The sequence below is a fragment of the Vigna angularis genome, chromosome 2 (genome assembly GCF_016808095.1).
Source record: "Vigna angularis cultivar LongXiaoDou No.4 chromosome 2, ASM1680809v1, whole genome shotgun sequence".
In the NCBI taxonomy this organism is placed as follows: Eukaryota; Viridiplantae; Streptophyta; class Magnoliopsida; order Fabales; family Fabaceae; genus Vigna; species Vigna angularis.
Window position 1 is genome coordinate 13690604 of NC_068971.1, and position 25647 is coordinate 13716250.

The 25647-nt window shown below is 39.1% G+C and overlaps 2 protein-coding genes across 3 annotated transcripts; both read left to right on the plus strand.

Annotated features, from left to right (window-relative positions):
- Positions 1-2541: 2541 nt before the first annotated feature.
- On the plus strand, positions 2542-5810 carry LOC128195277 (uncharacterized). The gene is made up of 3 exons (XM_052872518.1): positions 2542-4777; positions 4873-5336; positions 5460-5810. Exons 1-3 carry the CDS (start codon positions 2542-2544, stop codon positions 5808-5810), a joined length of 3051 nt encoding a protein of 1016 aa, XP_052728478.1.
- Positions 5811-11017: 5207 nt separating this feature from the next.
- On the plus strand, positions 11018-21365 carry LOC128195616 (uncharacterized). Of its 2 annotated transcripts, XM_052873810.1 has the most exons (16): positions 11018-11108; positions 11256-11371; positions 11639-11798; positions 11953-12030; positions 12496-12580; positions 18210-18513; positions 18595-18801; positions 18877-19119; positions 19190-19685; positions 19775-19968; positions 20047-20297; positions 20376-20543; positions 20620-20727; positions 20818-20893; positions 20965-21060; positions 21135-21365. In XM_052873810.1, exons 5-16 carry the CDS (start codon positions 12504-12506, stop codon positions 21222-21224), a joined length of 2310 nt encoding a protein of 769 aa, XP_052729770.1. In that variant the 5' UTR covers positions 11018-11108; positions 11256-11371; positions 11639-11798; positions 11953-12030; positions 12496-12503; the 3' UTR covers positions 21225-21365. The 2 variants fall into 2 exon arrangements, with proteins under 2 accessions (XP_052729770.1, XP_052729771.1); XM_052873811.1 differs by lacking the exons at positions 11018-11108; positions 11256-11371; positions 11639-11798; positions 11953-12030; positions 12496-12580 and adding an exon at positions 17843-18123.
- The last annotated feature ends 4282 nt before the right edge of the window (positions 21366-25647 follow it).

A 25647-nucleotide genomic window follows, 5' to 3' on the forward strand; every position in this document is an offset into this window, starting at 1 on the left:
TCAAAATAGCTAACTATACCATTATCTTAATATTTAATTTCTAGCTCCCTATTGAAATTTAAACACTTAGGCTCTGTTCTTTTGAGTGAATTTAAGAGGGTGGATTTGAGGAGATTTGAGAGGACTTGAAGATAATTTTTTTTGTCATTTATTTGAATGAATTTGAAGGTAAATAAAAATAAATTTGGAAATAATTTTTTTTAATTTGAAGATTCGTGTTTATTTATAATAAATGTCTCCGTATACATTAATCGCGCTCCACAATTGGTCAATATATTTAATATTTCATGATGTTTTACCTAATTAAGAAAACAAATAAAATATTTATTAACGAGAATAGTCCAAACCCTAAACTTCCAATCGGTTATTTAACCCTAAACCTTTTATTTAATTATGAAAAGTGCATATGTGATGTGACATCTTTCAATAGTGGACAATTTTGAAAAATTATTAAGAAAAGACATATCCAACTTCATGCTAGATCCTCGTCATCAATAATGTGTCTTCCATATAGGAAACTCACGTTCATTCAAAATTCGAAAAACAGTACTTTCGATTTGAAGACAATAATTACATAATTTGTTATTACTTGTTTGTTTGAGTGTGATCCTTCTACATGGCATACCCAAACTCTTATTATCCACCGCAGCCCACCACCTACGCTCCGCCGGCAATGCCTACCACCGTGATCGGGCCACAGTTCTGCGCTCCGTACCCCGTCGATCTGACAATGGTGAAGAAGGTGATGACCATCGCCGACGGCAACTTCGTGGTCACTGACGTCAACGGCAACCTGGTCTTCAAAGTCAAGGGCTCTATCATGAGCCTCCATGACCGCTGCGTCCTCCTCGACGCCGCCGGCCACCCACTCGTCATCCTCCGCCGCAAGGTTTTTTATTCTTCTTTTCTCCTACTCCCTACAAACACATCACATATTCGTTTCGATTATGAGGTTAAAATTAGTGAAAGTTGTTACTACCAAGGGTGGACAATCGACCGGGAAAGTTTTAGATAGTGCCGATCGAGTAGAAGCAGAGCTAATCTATCCGATCGGGCGCCTCAGCCTGATACGTCCGATCGATTCTCTTAGGAGTAATACGACCAAGCTGGGCGAACACCTAAAGCTATGGGCGGGGGACAGCAGTTGAAGGCTCATGAATGATTAGTTAATGAGGTAACGGTCATTGTCGAGTATTTAAGGTACGCATTGAAAGTCATTAAAAGGTAAATTAATGGGGAATATTCTCTGAAATCATATAAATAGCAATCAAAGGAGAAGGTAAACTCTCTGTTCTGTGATAATTACATAGACTTGCTAATAGCCCATTCTGACTTGAGCGTCGGAGTGTTTTCTGCAGGTCAACCCATTTGCGTGGAGAACGAGCGTAAGGAGATTGAGAACGAGCGAGAGGAGGGAGAGAACGAGCGTTAGGAGCGAAGGAAGAAGAACTGATCGGAGGAGGAAGAGTGTTTCCGGGCGGAGATAGTAGGAGTTTTCCCCGGTCCCATTCAGCAGAAACATTTTGGCGCCCACCGTGGGGCTGAGGATAGTTGAAGACAACCTATTACGACCGTAAGGATGGAGCAAGACCCGACAGCATTTTTACAGGAGATGAGAAGGAGAATGGAGGCAATGTAGGCGGAAATTGAAATGCTTAGAGCCGAGCGTGATGCGGCTGGAGGGGCGCAAGCTAATCGCCAATCCTCCGCGCGCGCCCAAACACTGCCAATTGTAGAGATGCCGGAAACCGAGCCGGACTCAGAAGAGGACACAGATCCCAATCCTGATAGCTATTATCAGGGGGGAACAAAGTGAGGCCGACTCGCGTCGAACTGCAAACCGTCCGGCCCCAGCCGGTCGGGCTAGAGCGTTGCATCCGTTTACAACAGTGATCATGGAGGAGCAGATTCCGGATAGGGCGTTCCCGGCCTTGGAGAAGTATGATGGCTCGGGGGATCCAAAGGAGCATTTGAGGTCTTTTGTTGATGCGATGACCATTTACTCCCCTAGGGAAAATGTGTGGTACAGAGTTTTTTCTTTGTCAATAAAAGGAGAAGCTTTGGCTTGGTTCCACTCGTTAAGACCCCGAACCATTAATAATTTTGCCACCTTGAGGGATATGTTTGAACGACAGTTTTCGGCGGGTAGAGCGCGAAATCTGACGTATCTAGAGTTGACCAACATAAAGCAGGAGAAGGGAGAGAGTCTTAGGGATTTCATGGACAGGTTCAATAGAACCGCTCCGCAAGTAAGGGGGGTAGGCAAGAAGTTTACCATTAGTACTCTAGCTACCGCGCTGAGGCCTTCCCCATTTGCCGATAACCTGTTCGCCGAACCCCCATTTTGCAAGAAAGGGTCGCTCGGTTCATTAGAATAGAAGAAATGAGGGCGGTCCAGAGACGACAACAGGAGCAAGGCACGAGTTCGGGGCAGGAGAAGAAGGAAGGCAAGAAACCGTTCGTTCTAGGCGAACGGCCGAAGGGCCAGAAGTTTAGAGACGGCCTGAAGGGGGTAGGTACGAACGATACACCCCGTTGAATATGCCAAGGGCAAGGGTGCTGGAGGAGGCCTTGAGTGCAAATCTAATTCGGGTGAGACCATCTCGTTCGTCACCTAAAGCAGATGGAACTAAACATTGCACCTATCATCTGAACATAGGACATAACACCGCGGACTGCATGGTGCTGAAGGATAAGGTGGAAGAATTGATCCGAGCGGGTCATTTGAGAAAGTTTGTTAAGGAGGAACGAAAGGTGAGGAGTCCACCCAGAAGGGCTAGGGTGGAGCGAAGTGATAGGAGAGAGGACAGGTGTCCCGACCGTAGGCGGAGTAGAAGCCGCAGCCATGACCGATCGCTGCGGGGAACGATAAACACCATTTCGGGTGGTTTTGCGGGCGGGTCGTCGGCATCCGCAAGGAAGAGAAACTTGAGGGAGCTCAAAAGCGTCCATAGGGTAGATGTGAGAAAGCGCTCTATGCCGCCAATCACGTTTACGGATGAGGATTTCCACGCTCCCGATCCGGATGAAGACGATCTGATGGTAATAACGGCAGTCATTGCCCGATATAGCGTGGGAAAAGTGTTGGTGGACCAAGGCAGTTCGGTTAACATTCTGTATTGGAAAACATTCCAGCAGATGGACATATCCGAAGATTTGATCACCCCGTACAACGAGCAGATAGTAGGATTTTCTGGGGAGAGGGTTGATACGAGAGGATATGTGGACCTCAGGACGTGCTTAGGAACCGAGCGGAATAAAGAGGTGAAAACCAGGTTTTTGCTGGTGGACGCGAACACTTCTTATAATGTGCTGTTGGGACGACCATGTCTGAACGCATTCGGGGTAATTGTTTCTACACCCCATCTCATGCTTAAGTTTCCGTTGGACAATGAAAATATTTGCACCGTTCGGTTTGATCAGAGGATCGCGAGAGAATGTTACATGGCTGGTTTGAAGGTTCAACCATCGTCATCAGATCCACCCAGCTGGCAGAGGAGAAGACGATCAGAGGTAGCCATGGCAGATTTAGACCCAAGGACTAATACTGACGATCGGATAGAACCGATGGGGGAGACAAAGCCCTTCGGCCTCGGGCAGAAGGAAGAGCAAGTTACGACCATCGGGAGCGAGTTGGAAGAGGATCAGGCCAGATTAATTGGCACTTTGTTGAAGAAAAACCAAGACTTATTTGCGTGGACTGCAGCTGACATGCTAGGAATCCGCCCAAAAGTTATGTCACACAAGTTGGCATTGTTTAGAGAGGCCCGACCAGTGGCCCAAAAGAAGAGAAGATTGGGGGAAGAGAAGCGGGCGGCAGTGGCAATCGAGGTGAAGAAGTTGTTGGAGGCAGATTTCATCCGTGAAATCAAGTACACAACTTGGCTGGCAAACGTTGTGATGGTGAAGAAGATGAGCGGGCAGTGGAGAATGTGTACAGACTTCACGGATCTGAATAAAGCCTGTCCCAAAGATTCGTACCCACTACAAAGTATTGATGCGTTAGTGGACGGGGCTTCAGGTTTCCATGTGCTAAGTTTCCTGGATGCGTATTCAGGGTACAATCAGATCCCCATGTTTCCCCCAGACAGCGATAAGACAATGTTTATCACCGAGCGGGCGAACTACTACTATGATGTTATGCCGTTCGGGTTGAAGAACGCAGGAGCTACTTACCAACGGCTGATGGATAGGGTCTTTGCTGATCAGATTGGCAGATGCATGGAGGTGTACGTAGATGATATGGTGGTGAGGAGCCGCTCGGTTGAAGACCATGTGAAAGACCTGGCGGAAGTATTCCACCAGGTTCGCAAATACAACATGCGCCTTAATCCGACCAAGTGTACTTTCGGGGTGCCGGCGGGAAAATTTCTGGGATTCCTGCTGACAACTAGAGGAATTGAGGTGAACCCCGACAAGTGCAGAACGATATTGGAGATGAGGAGTCCACAGAAGCTGAAGGAGGTTCAGAGATTGGTGGGGAGGTTGACTTCATTATCCCGCTTTATTCCGAAGTTAGACGAGCGGATAAAGTCGATAGTGAGAATCATAAAGAAGAGTACGGTGCTGATTGGGACGATCAGTGCGAACAAGCTTTTAACGAAGTTAAAAGAATATTGGTCAGCCCACCGGTTATGGGACGACCCGAGGAGGGGCATGCGTTACAACTCTTCTTGGCGGTCTCGGAGGACACGGTCAGTTCGGCTTTGGTGCAAGAGCAGCCTGAATTCAAGCTTGTATACTTCGTCAGTCGAACTTTGCAACCAACTGAGACCAGGTACAAGCGAGTCGAGAAGATCGCTTTGGCTCTTGTAATAGCAGCACGACGCTTAAGGTCGTACTTCTAGAGTTATCAGGTGGTAGTCCGAACAGACCACCCGATCGCGAAAATCCTGCGCAAACCAGATTTGGCCGGAAGAATTGTAGGATGGTTTGTGGAGTTGTCTGAATTTGGACTTCAGTTTGAACCCAGAGGGTCGATCCGAGGGCAACATTTGGCCGACTTTGCGGCCGAGTTACCCTGGGAAGAAGAAGGGCATCATGAATGGATCCTCTACGTGGATGGCTCTTCTAAAAAGTTTGGTGGCGGAGCAGGAATCATGTTGGAGGGACCGGACGGCTTTGCTGTGGAGCAGGCAATTGTCTTTCGGTTCAAGATAAGTAATAACCAGGCCGAATACGAAGCAGTGCTGGCTGGGCTCGAGCTGGCTAAAGATTTGGGGGCAGTCTCGGTCAAATGCCGAACAGATTCCCAATTGGTGGTCGGGCAGCTGACGGAGAGCTTCCAGACAAAAGATGATCAGCTGCTTCGTTATTATCATAAAGTGAAGGAGTTGGTAAAGCAATTCCGGACGGTGGAATTTAAACATGTGCCGAGGGAGTAGAATGCGAGGGCGGACGTCTTATCCAAACTTGCCAACAGCAGGGGGAAGGATCACTTGTCATCCGTCATAATGCAGGTTATGATGAACCCGCCGGTGGAGTGTTTGACGGTTCACGAGGTCTCTGATCGGCCTGATTGGAGGAAGGACATAAGAGAAGTCATTCAGAGGCAGGAGAATGACTTGCGCGTTCGAGTAGCTGAGGCTAAGAAGGCCGCTCGGTATTTGCTAATAGGAGAAGATTTGTATAAGAGAAGTTTCTCATCGCCCTTATTGAAATGTGTATCGTTGGAGGAAGCTGAGTATGTGATGAGGGAGCTGCACGAGGGGGCGTGCGGAATATACAAGGCAGTGAGCATTGCGTGCCAAGGTCATAAGAGCGGGCTACTTTTTGCCGACGGTGAGAGAGACTGCAAAGAGTTTGTGTAGAAATGCTTGAAGTGTCAGGAGCATGGCAAGAATCTTAATCTTCCACCAGTCGAGTTGCACAGCCTGGTGTCACCTTGGCCGTTCGCGCAATGGGGAGTAGATATTGTCGGACCCTTTCCTGTGGGCCGAGCGCAAAAGAAATTCCTACTGGTGGCAATTGACTATTTCACTAAGTGGGTGGAGGCAGAACCGCTCGCAACGATCACGGCAGCGAGGGTTCAAAAGTTTATGTGGACGCTCATCTGCAAATTTGGAATTCCCGAAGTCATAGTTACAAACAATGGCCGACAGTTCATTGACAAAGGCTTAGGAGAATTTTACAAAAAGCTGGGAATTAAGCATGTCACGAGCTCGGTAGAGCATCCCCAAACGAACGGCTAAGTGGAGCGGTCAACAAAGTGATCGTCTCCGAATTGAAGAAAAGGCTGGGAGAAGCCAAAGGCCTTTGGGTAGATGAGCTTCAGGAGGTCCTGTGGGGATATCGCTGCACTCCGCACGGTACAACGGGGGAAACCCCGTTCAACTTAACATACAGAATGGACGCGATGTTACCATTGGAAGTAGGAGAACCCACTATCTGAAGGGAAGTCCAAAATCTGCAAGATAACAATGATGAGATTCGCGTGGAGCTTGACACTCTGGACGAGCGAAGAGAAGTGGAAATGATCCGAGCGGAGGCTCAAAAAAGGCTTTTAGCAAGACGTTATAATACCAAGGTCAGGCCTCGACAGTTTGTGGAAGAAGACCTTGTATGGAGAAAAACGGCAGAAGCCCGACGAAACCGATCGACGGGAAAGTTAGCTGCGAATTGGGAAGGCCCCTTCAGGGTTGTGGAGAATTTACAAAATGGAGCATACCGCCTAGAGCACCAGACGGGAAAGGCTATACCCAATACATTGAACGCGTCTCATTTGAAATTTTATTTCAGCTAAGAGCTTTGTACTCATTATTTTATATCAATAATACATTGTTTATCACACGAAATTTTTGTCATGTGTTAACAGCCGAGCGGGTGAAACAGATTTCTTTCGTGAACTCTCACCTTGGTCTTAGGGCACGCTTCTAGAGAGCTCCTAAGACCTAAACCGAGCGGGTGAGGCAAATTTCTTTTGTGAACTCTCACCTTGGTCTTAGGGCACGCTTCTAGAGAGGTCCTAAGACCTAAACCGAGCGGGTGAGGCAGATTTCTCTCGTGAACTCTCACCTTGGCCTTAGGGCACGCTTCTAGAGAGATCCTAAGGCCTAAACGGAGCGTGTGAGACAGATTTCTCTCGTGAACTCTCACCTTGGTCTTAGGGTACGCTTCTAGAGAGCTCCTAAGACCTAAACCGAGCGGGTGAGGCAGATTTCTCTCGTGAACTCTCACCTTGGTCTTAGGGCACACTTCTAGAGATCTCCTAAGACCTAAACCGAGTGGGTGAAGCAGATTTCTCTCGTGAACTCTCACCTTGGTCTTAGGGCACGCTTCTAGAGAGCTCATAAGACCTAAACCGAGCGGGTGAGGCAGATTTCTTTCGTGAACTCTCACCTTGGTCTTAGGGCACGCTTCTAGAGAGCTCCTAAGACCTAAACCGAGCGGGTGAGGGAGATTTCTTTTGTGAACTCTCACCTTGTTCTTAGGGCACGCTTCTAGAGAGCTCCTAAGACCTAAACCGAGCGGGTGAGGCAGATTTCTTTTGTGAACTCTCACCTTGGTCTTAGGGCACGCTTCTAGAGAGCTCCTAAGACCTAAACCGAGTGGCATTCTTACGAGGCAAACCAAGCATGAAATGAAAAGCTGTGCGCGAGAAGACAAGTAAAACAGGAAAATGCAAGTAAACATGGAGAAGGCAAAATGGCAAAAGGAACTTGAAATTTTTCATTAATTTCCAAAAGTTGTTACAAGACAAGTTCTAAAGCGGTAAAATCCTAGGTCTAAACACTTAGGATTGGCCCGCAGCTTCACCGGTCTCTCCAACCACTTCGACGACAGCTTTGACATTCTGGCCAACCGGAGGAGAAGATGGGGGAATTTGGATTGGAACTAGTTTATTGTCCACCACCATCATGCTCACGTCCAGGCGGGGGTCGTCGGTAGGCACTTGGAAAAGAAGATTACACTGGGCGAGAGCCTTGTCAAAACCGAGCACATGCTCGCTCACCACTTCATCGCCCAGCAGCTTGACTTCTTCCTCCAACTTGGTTACTTGATCGCGGAGAGAATCCCGCTCGGCTGTCAGAGTTGAGTTGGAAGAGGTGGCTTTTTGGAGGTCAAGTTTGGCATCATCCAAAGACCGTTGCATACGACGCTGAGTAGCGCGAGCCTCAGCCAACAGTGTGCTGGCTTTCTTCTTGTCCTCTTCCGCCATCCGTTCGGTCTCGGCCAGCTGAAGGGTAAGGTCCTGGTTGGCCTTGACAGTGGAGTCCAACTTTGCTTGGAGCGCTTGAAGCTCGGCTGAAGCAGAAGCTTTTTTTTGGGCGGCATAGGTCTGACACATGGCCAACCGTGCCGTCAACTCCAGGGCCATGTTGGAGGCCTCTTACTCGGTCATTCCATTGACCAGGACCTTTTCCTCAAAGAAAAGGTCGAAATGGAGACGCTTGGCCACCCATAAGTTTGAACTCAACAGACCGGGGAGAGGAGGCCCATCGGGCAAACTCATCTTAGCATGCTTGGACTCTACCGAGGTCTCCCAAGCGGCCTTTTGTTTCCCCTTCTTCTTCGGGGGGGACTTGGAAGGAGGAGCTTGATCGGCCACAGTCTCGACCGGAGGTGGAGGAACGGAAGCTTGTTGCACTGGACGAGGAGTGACAGGTCTAGCGACGGTGGATGGGGCGTGGGATGAGCTCTCGCCCGGTTTTCTCACGTCGCCCCCCCTTTGAGCGAACAGGCGGGCGAATGTGCTGTTCTTGGACGGATCCATCTTCGATAGATAATCTGCAAAGCGGAAGAAAATTCAGATAAGTTCCAAACGGCTGCTCAATGAAAGGCGATCAAAAATAGCTTACCGAACACATTAGATGGAAGATTTTTGTTGCCCTGAAAACCGATCAGAACACGGCAAGATGATTTGGGGGGTAGCTGACAAAGCTGATTTATTAAATCCAGGTCCTCGGGAGTCATCTGGGGCTTAGGCCAGGAAAGGACCTTCCGGGGATCTCGGGTCCAGTAAAAAGGAAACTTGGCCTCTTGGGCCGAAGAGGAGAAGCTCTGGTATCCGGTTTCCGTAGGCACGACTTTAAAGAAGTGATTTTTAAAGTCTTTATAGGAGCTGTTGTAGAGGGTTAACAGATGTTTGTTCCCGACCGTCCGAAAGGAAACCCAGGGCTTGGACGGGTGAGGCTGTACGTGAAAGAAATAAAGGAAGGCGGCTGGAGTCGGTTTAAGAGCTAAACCGGAGCAGATGGCGGAGAACGCTTGCATGAAGGCCCAACCGTTCGGATGAAGCTGGGTGGGAGCCACGTTAAGTGTTCTCAGTACACCCATCTGGAAATCAGAAAAGGGCAGAAGAACCTTCAAATCCTTGAACATCGTGGCATAAACGTAGAAGAAGTCAGAGGGGTAGTTGCCCCGATCGTGGCAGACATGCTCGGTTCTTTGACAGATGGCTAGTTTGAAATGCCTGGCGTCGGTAGTAGTCTTAACCAAACAGATGTGGTTGATTAAATTGCGGAAAGCCTGGCGATCGTAGAAGGAAGAGGGAAGTTGCCTAACATCGTGAGGCACCTAGTCGTAGCCGGGAACAGGTGGCCAAGCTCGGGGCTTTCCATCCCTAGCGCCGGTTGAGTCCACGTGGATGGCAACTTCGTTAGAAGCATCACTGTCAACCAGGAGATCGGAGGAGTTCCCTGCTGGTGAGGCCCTAGTGCCAAGACCGGTGAATGCGGCTAGGGATGAGGATGGACTGGCATTGTCATTGTCAGCATACCCCCTACCCTCGTCACCGAAGAAATTAGAAGACATGATTACTTGAGGAGTGGAGAACCAAAGGAGCAGAGGAAGATTCAGGGGAAGGAGAGGCTGGCGACGAGGAGGAGATTAAAGTGAAAAATTAGGGTAAAAGAATGGGTATTTATACCAAAATCAAAACCGACTCAACTGGTATATCCGAAGCGCCAAACGTCAGGAGATCTGACGGCTCAAGTGACTTGACATTTCGATTACGAAAAGATCTGACGGATCAGGCGATCTGACGCTTTGTTTTCTGCGTTTCCCGCCTAAAAAATGCAATCATGACTTTACGTTTTTCGCCAGAGTAGGATTCAGACAGAGAAAGAGGAGTGTCGAGCGGAGATCACTTCAAACCCTACGCAAAAAGGTATTTTTGCTAAGGCTTGGGGGACTTGTGTTACTACCAAGGGCGGACAACCGACCGGGAAGGTTTTAGATAGTGCCGATTGGGTAGAAGCAGAGCTAATCTATCCGATCGGGCGCCTCAGCCTGATACGTCCGATCGGTTCTCTTAGGAGTAATACGACCAAGCTGGGCGGACACCTAAAGCTATAGGCGGGGGACAGTAGTTGAAGGCTCATGAATGATTAGTTAATGAGGTAACGGTCATTGTCGAGTATTTAAGGTACGCATTGAAAGCCATTAAAAGGTAAATTAATGGGGAATATTCTCTGAAATCATATAAATAGCAGTTAAAGGAGAAGGTAAACTCTTTGTTCTATGATAATTACATAGACTTGCTAATAGCCCATTCTGACTTGAGCGTCGGAGTGTTTGCTGCAGGTCAACCCATTTGCGTGGAGAACGAGCGTAAGGAGATTGAGAACGAGCGAGAGGAGGGAGAGAACGAGCGTCAAGAGCGAAGGAAGAAGAACCGATCCACTAGTGCAAAATACACTTTTTATAGCTACTTTTTTTACTTGTTTAAATTCACCAGCTATAAAAAATGATGCAATGGTATTATCGTAAATAAGGTAAGTTCTTTTACACCGGTTATACTTATATTAGGTATAAAAAGTAAAAAAAAAATGTTTTGAAACCGCTTCAACTTATAACCGGTACAGAAATAATTTAAAGAAATTTTTCTATACCTAATAAAAGCTAAAACCGGTACAGGAATAACTTTAAAAAAAAACTTCTATACCTGATAAATGATAAAATCGGTATAGAAGTTTGGAAAAATAATTACAGTTCGACAATTAGACAGAAAACGAAATTCTTTCCTCTTCCCACTCTGCCTCCTCCGCCGTGAATCTCATTCCTTCCGCTCCAACCGCCACCAATTCCCATTCTCATTCTCTAATAGTCACCAAGTCACCAATGAAGCGCTCAATGTTATGATTTCTAGGGCTCCGACTTCTGGAAAAGTACGGTTTGATCGTCCCCCATTCTACTCACTTCGTTTTCTTCTTCTCCCTCAACGAAGAACCTTCTTCTCTTTTGGCTTCTCATAATTTGTTGACGAAGCATTGGTGTTTGTTGACAAAGTGTTTGTGTTCGGCCTTCTCTTTCAGTTTTCTCGTTCTGCCTTCTCATTCGGCCTTCTCGTTGGTGTGGTTCGGTGCATTGAGGTCACAAAGTTCGTTGTTGTGGTTGCTTAAGGTGACGCGTTCAACAGTCCCTTCATTTGGTAAGTAATCCTTCTCTTCCTTCATTCCTTAGTAATCCCTAAAATCGTAAACCACAGGAACCCTAAAATCGAATTTTACGACACGGTCGGGTTGACGCGGAATCGTTACCGACTTGGTGCTGGCAGGAACCACAACATCCTCAACACTAAACTCGATTTATCTGAAATTCATACCTAGGATTCTTGTCTCTGGCAAATGATTTTCTGTTTATGAGCTAAAGCCTGTGTCACTAAATAATAATAAAAGTTAATGCTTCTATATGGAAGAACCTAAACTCCTACAGTGAAAGATTGGAGCCATGGAGAAGCCAAACTCTGTAGGCCTAGCTGCTCCTCCTCAACCCAATACCTAGGCTCGGGCTGTTTTGTCCAACTGTACTGCACATTTGGCAAGTTTCTTCGGTTTCCTTCTAGCCAAAAATCTAAGGTGCATGTGCTTGAAACTCCCGTCAATGTACTAAAATTTTTGCTTTATAGTACACGGTTACTTCACTTACCTTAATCCAATGTTTTTGTCTGTTATTATATTGGTTTCGTTCTCTTATAAACACTCACCTTAATATTGGTATTATGCATAACAGGCCTTAATCTTGATATCAAGTCATACTCCAAATGCTTGGTCTTATTTTTAATCGAAGACCCCTCCTCCTTTAGAACCTGTAACGTGAACTTCCTTTCCCTTCCATTACTTGTAATAAGCACACACCTCTGACTAGTTTGGTTAAATCTTTCAACAAGTGTTTAAAGTGTGAAGAAAATAAAAATTAAAGAGAGAGGTTAATTAAATTTGTGCCTGGATTTAAAATTAACTCAAACACCTCAACTCATACAAAGTTGAGGCTTATACATTAGTTTTAGTTTGTGAGGGAAGTTTAATGAACATATATGAGGGAAGCTTACTTCGAAGTGGTTCTTAATTAAATACAGACAGGCTCTTACCAAAGCATCCATCTTGCAATTATATATTTGATTGTCAACTGCCTCTAGACTTTCACTTGGTTGGATAATACATTAGATTGTTACAAATTGCATAATTTGGTGATTTTAATGGAGGGTTTGGTGAAATTATATTGTAAATTATGTCTTTTTAAATCATTCCAGGATAAAATTTGTTTTTTGCACAGGGCTGTTGATGGTGATTGCAAAGAAGGATGTAGAAAATGTCGTAGAGAAGGGAGGAAGATTTTACAGAGTTATTGAGAAGAACAGGTACTTGAAGTTTTTCTTTAGTACAAGAGCTCATTGTCATTGGTGAAAAACAGGTTGAACTTTTTCTGTTGTGTTTTCCTATCATAACATTTTAAATTCAGGTATTGCTTAGCTTTAAAAGAATTTTGAGGTTAAAAGATTACTTTCATTTATTTCATTCTTAATTGATGTAAACCACAAGGAGAATGAATTACTTTCATTCTTGCAGAAACAATTTTCTGTATTGAAAACAATTGTGTCAATAACAAACATGAGTAAATCCACTACACTAAAAGGCTAAGAGTGATACCTGCAAGTAGGCCTCTAAAGAGATCATCAACACCAGATAGGTACACTGCAATAAGGAGAATCTGAAATCTCTATCAGGTGAAGGAAATTATCACGGATGGGAAAGGAAAAGCCTCAACAATATGTAGTGTGAATAGGGAAATAGCATAGGTGTTCACATAGCAACAGTGGTTCGATATCTAGCAGGATGTTCCTAAGCATCATTCTGTCAAAGTGTATTATTAGGACATATGCTCTTAGGTTGAGATGGAAAAAAATGAAATTAAGATATGAGAATGTAGTAGTTCAAATAATATAGTTGCTGAAAAGAAAAATTCTAACCCACTACGAATGGTTCACAAGACCATTTCAGAGGATGAAGAAGATAAATTCAGGATTAATGCACTAACTAGAAAACAAAAATAGATCATTTTAGGTTCAACAAATGAAAGAGAAATAACTTCTGTGAAAAAAAAAGAAGCACACAAGACAAAAAAAACATTAGTTAGCCTTTGGAATTGTAGTCACAAGACAAAGGTACAAAATTGTGAAATTTTGTTTTAAAAATTATCCAATGATACAATTTTAAACATAAAAAAATTGTAACAACTTGATTTGAGTTCATTCAAAAAAGGGGTCTTAAACTGATATAATTTAAATTTTAAAAAATTATAATGCATTATTAAACTAGTACGACTCTAGTTTATATCATAAAATAATACCACACTAAGAAGATTTCAATTAAAATTTAAAAAAATTACAGCATACTAAATGATGTAACTATATACCAGAAATGAGAACTAGTGAAATAAAGATAATTTTGGGAGATTACAGTAATGATAACTAATCATTAAACTAACTTATTACGTGTCAAAGTGTGAAGTGCTGTGAGTCTGAGTAAAAAAATCTTTCTATTATTAACTTTAAGCATTACTAAAGGGTCAAGAATAAGAAATACAAAAGATATAAATTATCACATCGGAGACTATTTCAATTTAATCGGTTTAAATTGTATAACTTAAACTTAATGTATTTAACTATATTACATACATAAATATTACACTCTCTCTAGTCCTTAATATAACTTATATTTATGAAGAAATTGATGGTTTTTTTATTAGGCATTTTTTAATATCTATGAAATATTAACTTTTTCTTCTTTATTTACCATTTTAATAATTTTTTAAATATTTACATTAAAATTAACAAATTTTAATAATAAAATTAAAGAAAACTCTTAAAAAATTATTTTTAAATCTAACCCAATTTTATAAAATCATCCAATTTGGATACACTAAAATATCATACCAAAACATATATATTAGGGAAGATTTACGCATATATATTAAGTAAATTGACTAGAATGAATAATGTTTGGGCATGTTTATACAATTTCTTACAATGGTTTATTTTACTTGCAAAAAGGACTCGAGTTACACATTAGCCAATAATGAGAGCTAGAAAAACAGTGATGGGGAAATGTTTTGTGTACATTCAAAACTCTGCAACTAGAGAGAGAAATGACAGATGCTATGGATAACATGATGTCAAAAAAGAGAAAATTAAAACTGATATAAAAAAATACTCATACGTCAGAAGATTAAAAATATCTTAATAATAAATTAAAATCTCAATTTGTCAATTGCAAATAAAGACCTAAATCAATAGTTAAACATTCCCATCAATTGGTTATCTTAATTTAAGACAGATTGTCACAAATGTACTTTGTTTTACAAAGGATTAAGACAGATTGTCACAAATGTGACTCTCCTTTTAGATGTAGTTGATTTTTTTTTCATAAATTTCTAATGAAATTTTACTATTTTATTAGATTACCTGTTGTTATTATGACATGGTGATAAAGGAAATTGGTAAAAGTTAATTAGCTTGAACTCTTGTGTGATGGAAAGAGAAAATAACAAGAGAATAGTAATACCACCAGCCACCATACCACCTAGAAAGTTTTAAAGAAAAAATCATTTGGGATAACTCATCCCAATAAAAAAATCTCATTTCTCTTGCTCTTGTTGTAAAAGTCATATTTATACTTTTGACTGTTGTAAAGGTGGTTGCTTTCACAGATAACAATGGATCGGAGTTGGATAAATTTGATACGTACAACAAATGAATATGAGAGTGGAGTAGAACAATTTCTTGAATTTGCAAAGATGAATGTTCCAGACAATAACGGAAGATTCTATTGTCCGTGTGTTAATTGTTTGAATGAGCGAAAACTACCAACTGAAGTTATTCGAGAGCATGTTCTATGTGATGGATTCCTAAAGAGCTACACAAAGTGGACATGGCATGGTGAATTAATAGACATGCCAAGTGTAAGTGACTCTCAAGTAGAAGTAGAAGAAGTTGATTTAGAGATGGGTGATCGGTTAGAGGACATGATATGTGATGTCGGACATGATTCCTTCCAACGTGCTCATATGTATGACAACTTGTGCAGTGACGCAGAAAAACCTTTATATCCAGAATGCACTAAGTTTACTCGATTGTCAGCTGTGTTAAAATTGTTCAATGTGAAAGCAAGAAATGGGTGGACTGATAAAAGCTTCACAGAGTTGCTTGAGTTGTTGAGTGACATGCTTCCTAAAGGTAACACATTACCAATACGCAATTATGATGCGAAGAAGATATTGTGTCCCATGGGTATGGAGTATAAAAAAATTCATGCATGCCCTAATGATTGTATTTTGTACAAGAGCGAGTTTGCCAAGTTACATCAATGTCCACAATGTGGGGTATCACGATACAAACAAAAAGAGAGTGAGTTTGAATGTGATAGGAAGGGTCCTCCTGCAAAAGTCTTGTGGTATCTTCCTCTTGTTCCACGATTGAAACGCTTGTTCAGTAACTCAAATGATGCAAAACTCATGAGATGGCATGCAGATGGACGTATAAAAGATGGGAATTTGAGGCATCCAGCAGATGCAATGCAGTGGAAGAATTTTGATTCCATGTTCCCTAATTTCTGTAAAGATTCAAGAAACATTAGGTTTGGACTTGCTACAGATGGAATGAATCCATATGGAAACTTGAGCAGTAAACATAGCTCGTGGCCTGTGATGTTAGTGATTTACAATTTACCTCCATGGTTGTGTATGAAACGCAAATATGTGATGTTATCCTTGATGATCTCGGGTCCAAGACAACCAGGAAACGACATTGATGTTTATTTAGCCCCATTAGTTGAAGATTTAAAGATGTTATGGGAGGAAGGTGTTGATATGTTTGATGGATACACTGGTGATTCATTCAAGTTGCATGCCATGGTATTTTGTACTATCAACGACTTTCCAGCTTATGGTAATTTAAGTGGCTATAGCACTAAGGGTCATAAAGCATGCCCTATATGTGAAGAAGGCACATGTCATCGTCAATTACAGCATGGAAGGAAAACAATATACCTTGGACATCGAAGGTTTCTTAGTACAAACCATCCATATCGTAAATTAAAGAAAGCATTTGATGGGTGTCAAGAAAATGAATTAGCTCCAATGGCTTTAAGTGGATCAAAAGTATATGAGCGTGTGAAGGACATTGGTGTTGTTCTTGGAAAGACACAAAAAAAGGCACTTCAAGCAACATATGGAAGAAAAGGTCAATTTTATTTGATCTCCCATATTGGAGGGTGCTTGATGTCAGGCATTGTTTAGATGTTATGCATGTAGAGAAAAATGTTTGTGATAGTATTATCGGAACGCTCCTCAATATTCAAGGGAAAACGAAAGATGGACTCAATGCTCGCTTGGACCTGGTTGAAATAGGTATAAGAGAACAATTAGCTCCAATATCACATGGTAAGAGGACATACTTGCCTCCAGCATGTCACACATTGTGTAAACAAGAAAAAAGGAGTTTTTGTGAATTTTTACAAGGTGTGAAAGTTCCACTGGGTTACTCTTCTAATTTTAAACGAGTTGTATCCATGAAAGATCATAAATTACTTGGGTTAAAATCTCATGATTGTCATGTATTGATGCAACAACTACTACCAGTGGCTATTCGGGGCATATTGCCTAAGAATGTTAGATACACATTAACAAGATTGTGCTTCTTTTTCAATGCAATATGTAGTAAAGTTATTGACATTGAGAAGTTGGATCAACTAGAAAATGAGGTTGTGGTCATATTGTGTCAGTTGGAGATGTACTTTCCTCCATCATTCTTTGATATTATGGTGCACTTAATTATTCATCTAGTAAGAGAAGTTAGAATTTGTGGTCCAGTATTCTTACGATGGATGTACCCTATTGAGCGATACATGAAGATATTAAAAGGTTATGTAAAGAACCAATATCGTCCTGAAGCATCAATAGTTGAAAGATATATTGCTGAGGAAGCTATTGAGTTTTGTACAGACTACTTATCAGATGTTGAAGCTATAGGGGTACCTAGGTCTCGTTACCATGGAAGAGGTGTTGGTAAGGGTACTAGAAGTGCAAAAGTTGTCACCCTGAATAGAGCTGAAATTCTACGAGCACATATGTATATATTGAATAACACTGAAGAAGTCATCCCCTACTTAAGTGCTCATAAAGATATAGTTAAGAGAAATAATCCACGAATGCCTCAAAAGTGGGTCATTAATGAACACAACAAAACCTTTTTAAAGTGGTTTAAACAACAAGTTCAAGCTGACCATACAACTTCTGATACATTAAATTGGCTATCAAGTGAGCCAAACTTTGATGTCATATGTTGGTGTGGGTATGATATAAATAACTACACATTTCATACACAAAAAGAAGATGAAAAAAGCACCACTCAAAATAGTGGAGTAATGGTTGTGGCCGAGTCAATGCATTTCTCGAGTTCAAAGGACAAAAATCCTGTGATGGCATCCATGTGCTACTTTGGTGTAATTAAAGATATTTGGGTGATAGATTACACAAGTTTTAGAGTACCTGTTTTTAAATGTAAGTGGGTTGATGGTAATACTGGCGTAAGGACAGATGATCTAGGTTTTACATTGGTTGACCTAGAAAAGGAAGGTTATACTGAAGAGCCATTTATCATGGCGTCTCAGGCAAAACAAGTGTTTTATGTCACTGATCCCGAAGACAATAGATGGTCAGTGGTGCTCAAAGGTAGAACAATGCATTATACTGATGACAACGATGAAGTCGTTCTTGATATTGGTGAAACTCCATCTTTCTCATCAAATATGCCAACCTTGAATGTCGATAATGAAGTAGACGACGTCCATGCCATACGTGATGATCATCACGAAGGGTTGTGGGAGAACATTGCAACTTGACAATGTATAAACTGAAATTTTAGATCTATTATATATTTTGCTTTGTTATTTTATCTATTAATTATTATTAACACTTAATGATTTATGTAGGGAAATGTCTAGTGACGCACCATCTGGTGACCTCCCACCTTCACAAGGTGCAGATGACATTCATACGCCTACCCGAAAAAAAGGTAGGTCTGGGACAAGGTTGAGAGAGTTGGTAGCCACCCGCAACGCTGATCATAGGCTTCCCATTCGTTTTGATATGCAGACCTGTAAACCCTTGGGAGAAAATAGCACGAAATTCATTAGTTATGTGGCCTTGCTCGGTAGAAGTAAGGCATCCATTCTTTGTGATGATTGGGATCATGTTCCAGAGAATGTGAAGAACCAGATATGGCAGAGCATCTTGGTATGAAATCTTAACTTTGATATAATGTGTCATTAACATGTATAACTCATATTTAACATGTCATTCATTCTTATTGCACAGGTCACATATGACGTCCCAAACACTAATCTATTGAGGACGAAATGGATTTCATATGTCGGGGAAAGATGGAAGAATTTCAAGACTATGCTTACAAGTCATTATATTTATGGTTCCAAAACTGATAAAAGCCCTTGTGAAAAGTATCAATTTCTTGATGAGGAAACATGGCAAGCCTTTAAGTTGAAGCGATTAGATCCTGCCTTTCAGGTAAATTCATTTTATATCATAGTTTAACTATTTATGTTAACATATTTCTAACATAATTAATTATATATACACTAGGCTAAGAGGAGAGCTGCACAAGAGATCGCAAAGAAAAATGTCCACCCTCATATATTGTCTCGTGGGGGTTATGAGAAATTGGAGCAGAAGATGATGAAAGAGGCATCTACCTCTAATCCTATTGGGGCCTCCGATACGAGTGCCATAACTCGTCTTCCACGCCATGTTACATGGAAGAGAGCTCGTCAAAGACCATCTGGGGAGTACACATCTGAGGAAACCGCGAGCATAGCTAAGCGCATTGTAAGTCCATATAATAATATCATATGATCTCCCATATGTGATTAACTTAACTTTAAATATTTGGTTGTAGGATGAGTTGGTCGAGCAAAGCACACAAGGTACATTCACTCCCGAGGGCCGTGAGGACATATTGGCAGTTGCCATTGGTCGTCCAGAGCATTCTGGACGTGTTCGAGGTGTTGGTAAATTTATTGGCATCCGTCAATTCTTCGGTCCTCCAACAAGTCATCATAGTAAAGCCCATGTCAGTGAGGAAGTCCTCAAGGGTATAAGAGAAGAAATTAGACAGGAGATGAGGGAGGAGATCAATGAGATGAAGAAAGAGTACGGTGATATGAGAGCACAGTTGAAGAAGGAGTACTCTGATATGCGGGCACAATTGTTAGCAGATGTGCGAGCAGAATTCGCCTCCTCCTCAAGCCAACCTAGGAATTTCCCTCAACCTTCTCATCTTTGTATAAGCACAAAGGAGAGTTGTGATGTTTCTCCTCAAAACGCTTCTCCCACTATTGATGCAGACTACGAGTTGTTTAGTGATGATGCCCTACAGTGCTTGGTGGCCTTAGGTAATTTATCTTATTATATTGTCTACATGTACTTGTTTGTTGAATCATATTCTTTGATATATTTTACAAATATTATTTGGATAACTTAGGTAAAATGTATACATTGGGGTCAACCATGCACCATGAAACCATTACAACTGATATGATGAGAGTGGTGGTTGTAGACGTACGAGATGCTACAGCTCGAGTCCCTGTGCCCACTGAGGATGTTCAGACAGTGGGACAGGCCCCTGGAAATTTTATCCTTTGGCCCCTTAGATTGTCAAGAGCAATTGTAAAGAAGGTAATTGTTTTAATTAGGCACTTTGTTGTTTTTATTAGTAATATTAATATTTTGTAAGCTTTTAAATATGTATACCAGGTTGAAGCACAAGGACAGGAAGATATGAATGAATCACTGCAACAACAGTCGCAGCCGTCACAACAAATAATTCTAGAACAACTTGGTGTGTTAGCAGTGAAGATCTCCCTTTCTCCTATAGAGTTACAAATGCCTCCTGAAGTCACAAACAGGACATCTTCGCTCTCTTTCTTCATATGTCAGAAGGATATTTTTGAAATTCTCTCTGGCACTGATATGTTATGTATATCAATACTACAACTTTGGTTGTTGTAAGTAAATTTCTATATTTATGAAGTTTAAATATATTCAATATTTCATTCTAACATTATTCATTTTCAATGTTTAAGGTATTTACATCGGTTGACCATTGAAAAGAAGAATGATCACATTTATGGTTTTATTGACCCTGTTGCCATTCAAGGAGTTGGGAATAAAGGTGAAGAGGTCCAAAACTACCTCTTACAAGCTTTTGTAAACGGAAAAAAGCAAGTGTACTTAGCACCTTATTTGCAACAGTAAGTATATAATTTTTATTAATAAAATTTTATTTACGTAAATGTTATTTAACACTATTATTTTTTGAATCTACAGGGGTCACTGGCAGTTGTTACTAATTCTTCCTCAACAATTTCTTGTAGTTCTCTTATGTTCATTGCACAAAAAACCTCACACTTTGACAATTAAAAATACACTAATATTGTAAGTTTTTAATAATTTATTTGTAGTGTAGACATATCTGACTTTACTAAGTTCCTTAAGACTCATTTCAATATACATTTAACTTTATAGAGTGGTTGAGGCATATTCAAAGTTGCAGGGAACACATATCGTCTCTAGAAAGAAGTTGCAGTTCATTGCACCAACTGTAAGTAGTTAATCTTTCAAACTATAAATACAATTATAAATTTTATGATACTTTATAAATTTAACTTGTAGTGCTCACGTCAACTGGGAAGCTTTGAGTGCGGATATTATGTCATGAGACACATGCAGAAAATTATATCCGCAAATGTCGTTGACTCATGGAAATTGGTAACGTGAACATTTTATAACTAAGATTTTAAGCCATTAATATTATAACTTTACTCAAACTATTCATTGTGTAGATATTTGATGACACGTCTCCAATGGAACAACAAGTCATAAAGGATGTTCGGGAGCAATGGGCTGCATTTCTTTTAACCATTTGTAAATGATTGGATGCTTCAATATTACATTTTGAGTTTAGGAACTATTATATGTGTAATATGTTAAGTAACCATGTTAGGTAAATATAGCTAGGAACTTTGTTAGGTAAATATTACATTTTGATGTGTTAATGAAAACAATATTGATTATTTTACTTGTTATTGATTATTTAAACTGTATTCTGGGATTGAATCTTATGCAGGTCTGAATATGGATAGTAGTTCATACAAATTAAATATTTTTAAAAAAAACGTCACTTTTTACACCGGTCAAAGCCACATCAGGTATAAAAAGTCTTGTTTTTTTTACACCTATTATAGCACTAGTAGGTATAAAAAGAAATTTTTTTACTTGGTGTAAATATAAAAGTTTTATACCTATTATGAAAAAGACAGGTATGGAAAGTAAAACATTCTACACCAATTCAACAATAGGTATAAAAGATCTTAAACTTTCTATACCCCTTGTTTCTATACCTACCAAAAAATAGGTATAAAAAGCCTTTTTTAATAGGTATAAAAAACCATTTTTGTACTAGTGATCGGAGGAGGAAGAGTGTTTCCGGGCGAAGGTAACAGGAGTTTTCCGCAGTCCCATTCAGCAGAAACAAAAGTTAATCACACACACTCTTCTTTGATATAGGCTTTATTATATTTTAAAAAGTAGTTTTTAAAAAGAAAGACAGTACATCTCATTTAATATATTATATAAAGCAAATTCTAAATATTAAATATGATTAAAAAAGTAGAATAAATATGTGGTGTGCTAGTAAGGTGAAATTGTTACGGTGATTTTGGCAAGGTGAATGAATGAATAGAATGGTTAAATAAGGTTATAAAAATATATTTTATGCTGTTTAAGTGGGTTTATCCAATTATAAAAGTTGGTGAAAAATGGTGTTGTTGATGCAGATGATGACAGCACATGATCGGTGGCAAGCTTTCAGAGGGGAAAGCACAGACGCCAAAGATCTAATATTTTCTCTGAAGCGATCGTCCTTTATTCAGCTTAAGACCAAATTGGATGTGTTTATGGCTAATAACACAAGACAAGATATTTGTGACTTTAAGGTCAAAGGTAGCTGGTTTGAACGATCTTGCGTTGTTTATGCTGGTGAATCTAACAACATCATTGCCCAGGTAAAACTTTCCTCATTAAATATCCAAATCCATATTCTTTTAAACACATTTTTCTCCCCCCACGATAATTTTTTTTTTCTCGAACAAGATATATATGTGTTTTTCATCTCAAGTTTAAAGATGACCTTTTTTTTTTATTATAGAAAACTGTTTCTTTAATCTTTATAATTTTTTTAAAATTGTTTTAAACTTGTATCCAAACATTAGAGACTTATCAGTAATCGGAGGTAGATTTTATTAATTAGTTTCACATAAACTAATTTATTTCAATGCTATTTAATCATATTGGTAACTGAAAATGTTTTGTTGGAATGGTATTACAGATGCATAAAAAGCACACAGTTCAGAGTATTTTGATTGGAAAAGACCATTTCATGGTGACGGTTTATCCGAACATTGATTATGCTTTCATAGTGGCGTTAATAGTGATTCTCGACGAGATTAACGAAGATGCAAGAGGAGAATAGAGAAATGGTGAAACAGCTTTGTTCTTTTTCATTTGGATTTCTTATAATAAGGAGCAGTATCATTCTCAACGAACAATCCTTAAATCAGAAATCCTACTGATGTTGGTAATATGTAAGCACAAATATTCATCCCTTTCGCGAACCCAATCCTTTCATATGTTCATATATCATTCATAAATTTGATTGATTATATACTTTTTTGACCTAGAATAAAATTATATTTTCTAGTAGAAGCACAACGTATACATAAAAACATCCATAAATAATAATATAAATAATATTATTCATAAATAAAAACATAAATTAAAATATAGAAAATTCCACTGCAATTTTTTATATTCATAAATATCCAAAATATTATTATTTAATGTTAGCAAAATCACATGTGCATAAAAGTATCATTATTTTAATATTAGCAAATTTACATGTGTTACACCTGCGTTCACTTTCACATTTTTTTTACTACAGCAAAATTTTTATTAAACTATAAAATAACTTTTACAAAATAGTGATAAGAAAATCTCACACTATATGATATTTTTCTAAAATTGAGTCTTACTAATAATTGAAAGATTTTAAATAGCCATAACACTTACAATATTATGGAAAATAAAAATAAAATATCAACTATCTTAAAAATAAAATATGTTTAATTATCATAAAATAATATTGTACTTAGATAAATCGAAAATCATAATTACATATCTTTATTTTATTTCTATCAAATCAAACTAAATATTACTATACCCAAAAACTAATAAAATAATATTTAAACAAAATTATTAATAAAAGTCTAAAATTTAAGTTTATCCCAACAAATAGTAATTATAAAAAAATTATTTTTATAATTTTAGTGTGTAAATAATTTTTTTATTATAAATAATTATTTTAATTTTGAAAACTAGTTATTAAAAAAGTATAAATATAAAACGATTTTTTTATTATAAATAACTATTTAAATTTAAAAGAGTAAAACTAGAAAAAAATTATGTACACAAAAAAGTGAATCTCTTTTATTTATTAATGGTAAATGCATTTTGAGAAGGTTTCAGTACAATCAATAATTTAATAATCAATAATTTAATATTATTTAGTAGGGTCAAAATTAGTTTAAATATGCATTCTTTTTCCGAAAACCTCTTTTAAAAATAAAATTATCATAAATTTTATGTGCCAAAACGAATTATACTTAAATAAAGTGATTAATCTTAACAATATTTTCTCAAGAAATTCAAAGTCAAAATATTAACTTCATTATTAATGTTTATGTAAAAATAAAAACTCTCAGTCTTCAAATGAAACATTTTTCTTTACTCCCAATAATTTATATTCTTTAGAAATCAAGATCAAGAAAAATTTAATTTTTTTTTCTTCAGCTCACTATACTTTTAAAAAACAAAACTACGAAACAAACATTAAAACTACCAATATTTTAGAATAACTAAATCAACTTTTATTTTTAGTATTTTTTTTTATGTTTTTCTTCATCACAGTAGTCCATATGAATAAACGTTTTAGATTTCAATTTATTATATATAATAGTATTCACAACATTTATTTCATTTATGGAGGAAGTTCTAAAAGTAAGTTAATTACATTTGAAAATTATAAAGATTATAAAAGCTTCATTCATTTAGTCGCACAATTGATAAGTTTTCAAAAACAATCAATTGATAGACTGATTATTTGTGGTTTGTCAAGATGAATGGGTGTGAATTTTAGTTGCAGAATCAAACTTCACTTTTGCAACAAAAAAGCAAGGGTCCTTTCCCCAACCTTAAGTTCGTCGTTCCTGGCCAAGATAAAATTCGTAATTGGTATGGAATTAGGGCTTTCAGACAAAATTTTGTTTTCTTTTATAAAATAATTCCTTAATTTTGGAATTCTTGTACAGGTTTACATAAAATTAGAAACACCAAATTATTGCAAGAAACGACAAAATAAAAATAAGAAATAAAGGATAGTTAAGCATAAAAAATTTAGAATCACTTACTTAAAATGTTAATGAATTATAATCTATATATATGAACGCAAATTTACCATGAATAAGTTGTTTTTCTTACTCTGGTGGAAAGAATTTCAAATATTACAATTTGATCATAATTGTCGTTATCAAATCAAACGTTATATATATTTTAGGTTAAACTCATTCGGAGGTTTTTATTTTTGTGAGATGTCCCAGTTACATTCTGTCTTTTTATTTTTGCCAATTTGGTTCTTTTATTGAAAAATTGACTCAATTGAACCCCTGTATTTCAAACGTGGCTTGCAGAGAACGTTATACGTGTTTTTTTTATTAATCACGTGGTATTTTCTAAATGAAACATTCTAAAAATTGGGATTTTTTTGAAAGATTTTAAAATTAGGGTTCATTGAAATTTTAATTGGGTTTAAAATTGGGTATAGCGATTCTGCCACCATAGATGGCGACCCCATAACCATCGGAAAAGCTTTGGAAGTGGCAGCCATAACGGCAGGGAATAAAGCGGTGGACCAAAATGACACAGCAACTATCAGCGCGGCAAAGATTAGGGCTTTCGGAGAGAAGAGTGTGAGGTCCGATGACGTTGGTGAAACGACTCAAGGGGAACAAAGTGTGGCAGATTGTGTCTGAGAGTGGATTCAAATGTAACAGTGCGGTGTGGGAAGCTCTCAGACACGTGAATCCCTCACCCCAAAGAGTCCCTGGGAAGATTGCATTTATAAGTACCCTGTTGAGATTGCATAGTTTCATCTGAAAAATTCTGGGCTTTGATTTCAAATTTCTTGCATCACGGATATATGTCTCCTCTTCAGCTTTCGACATTACTGTATTCGGATGATCA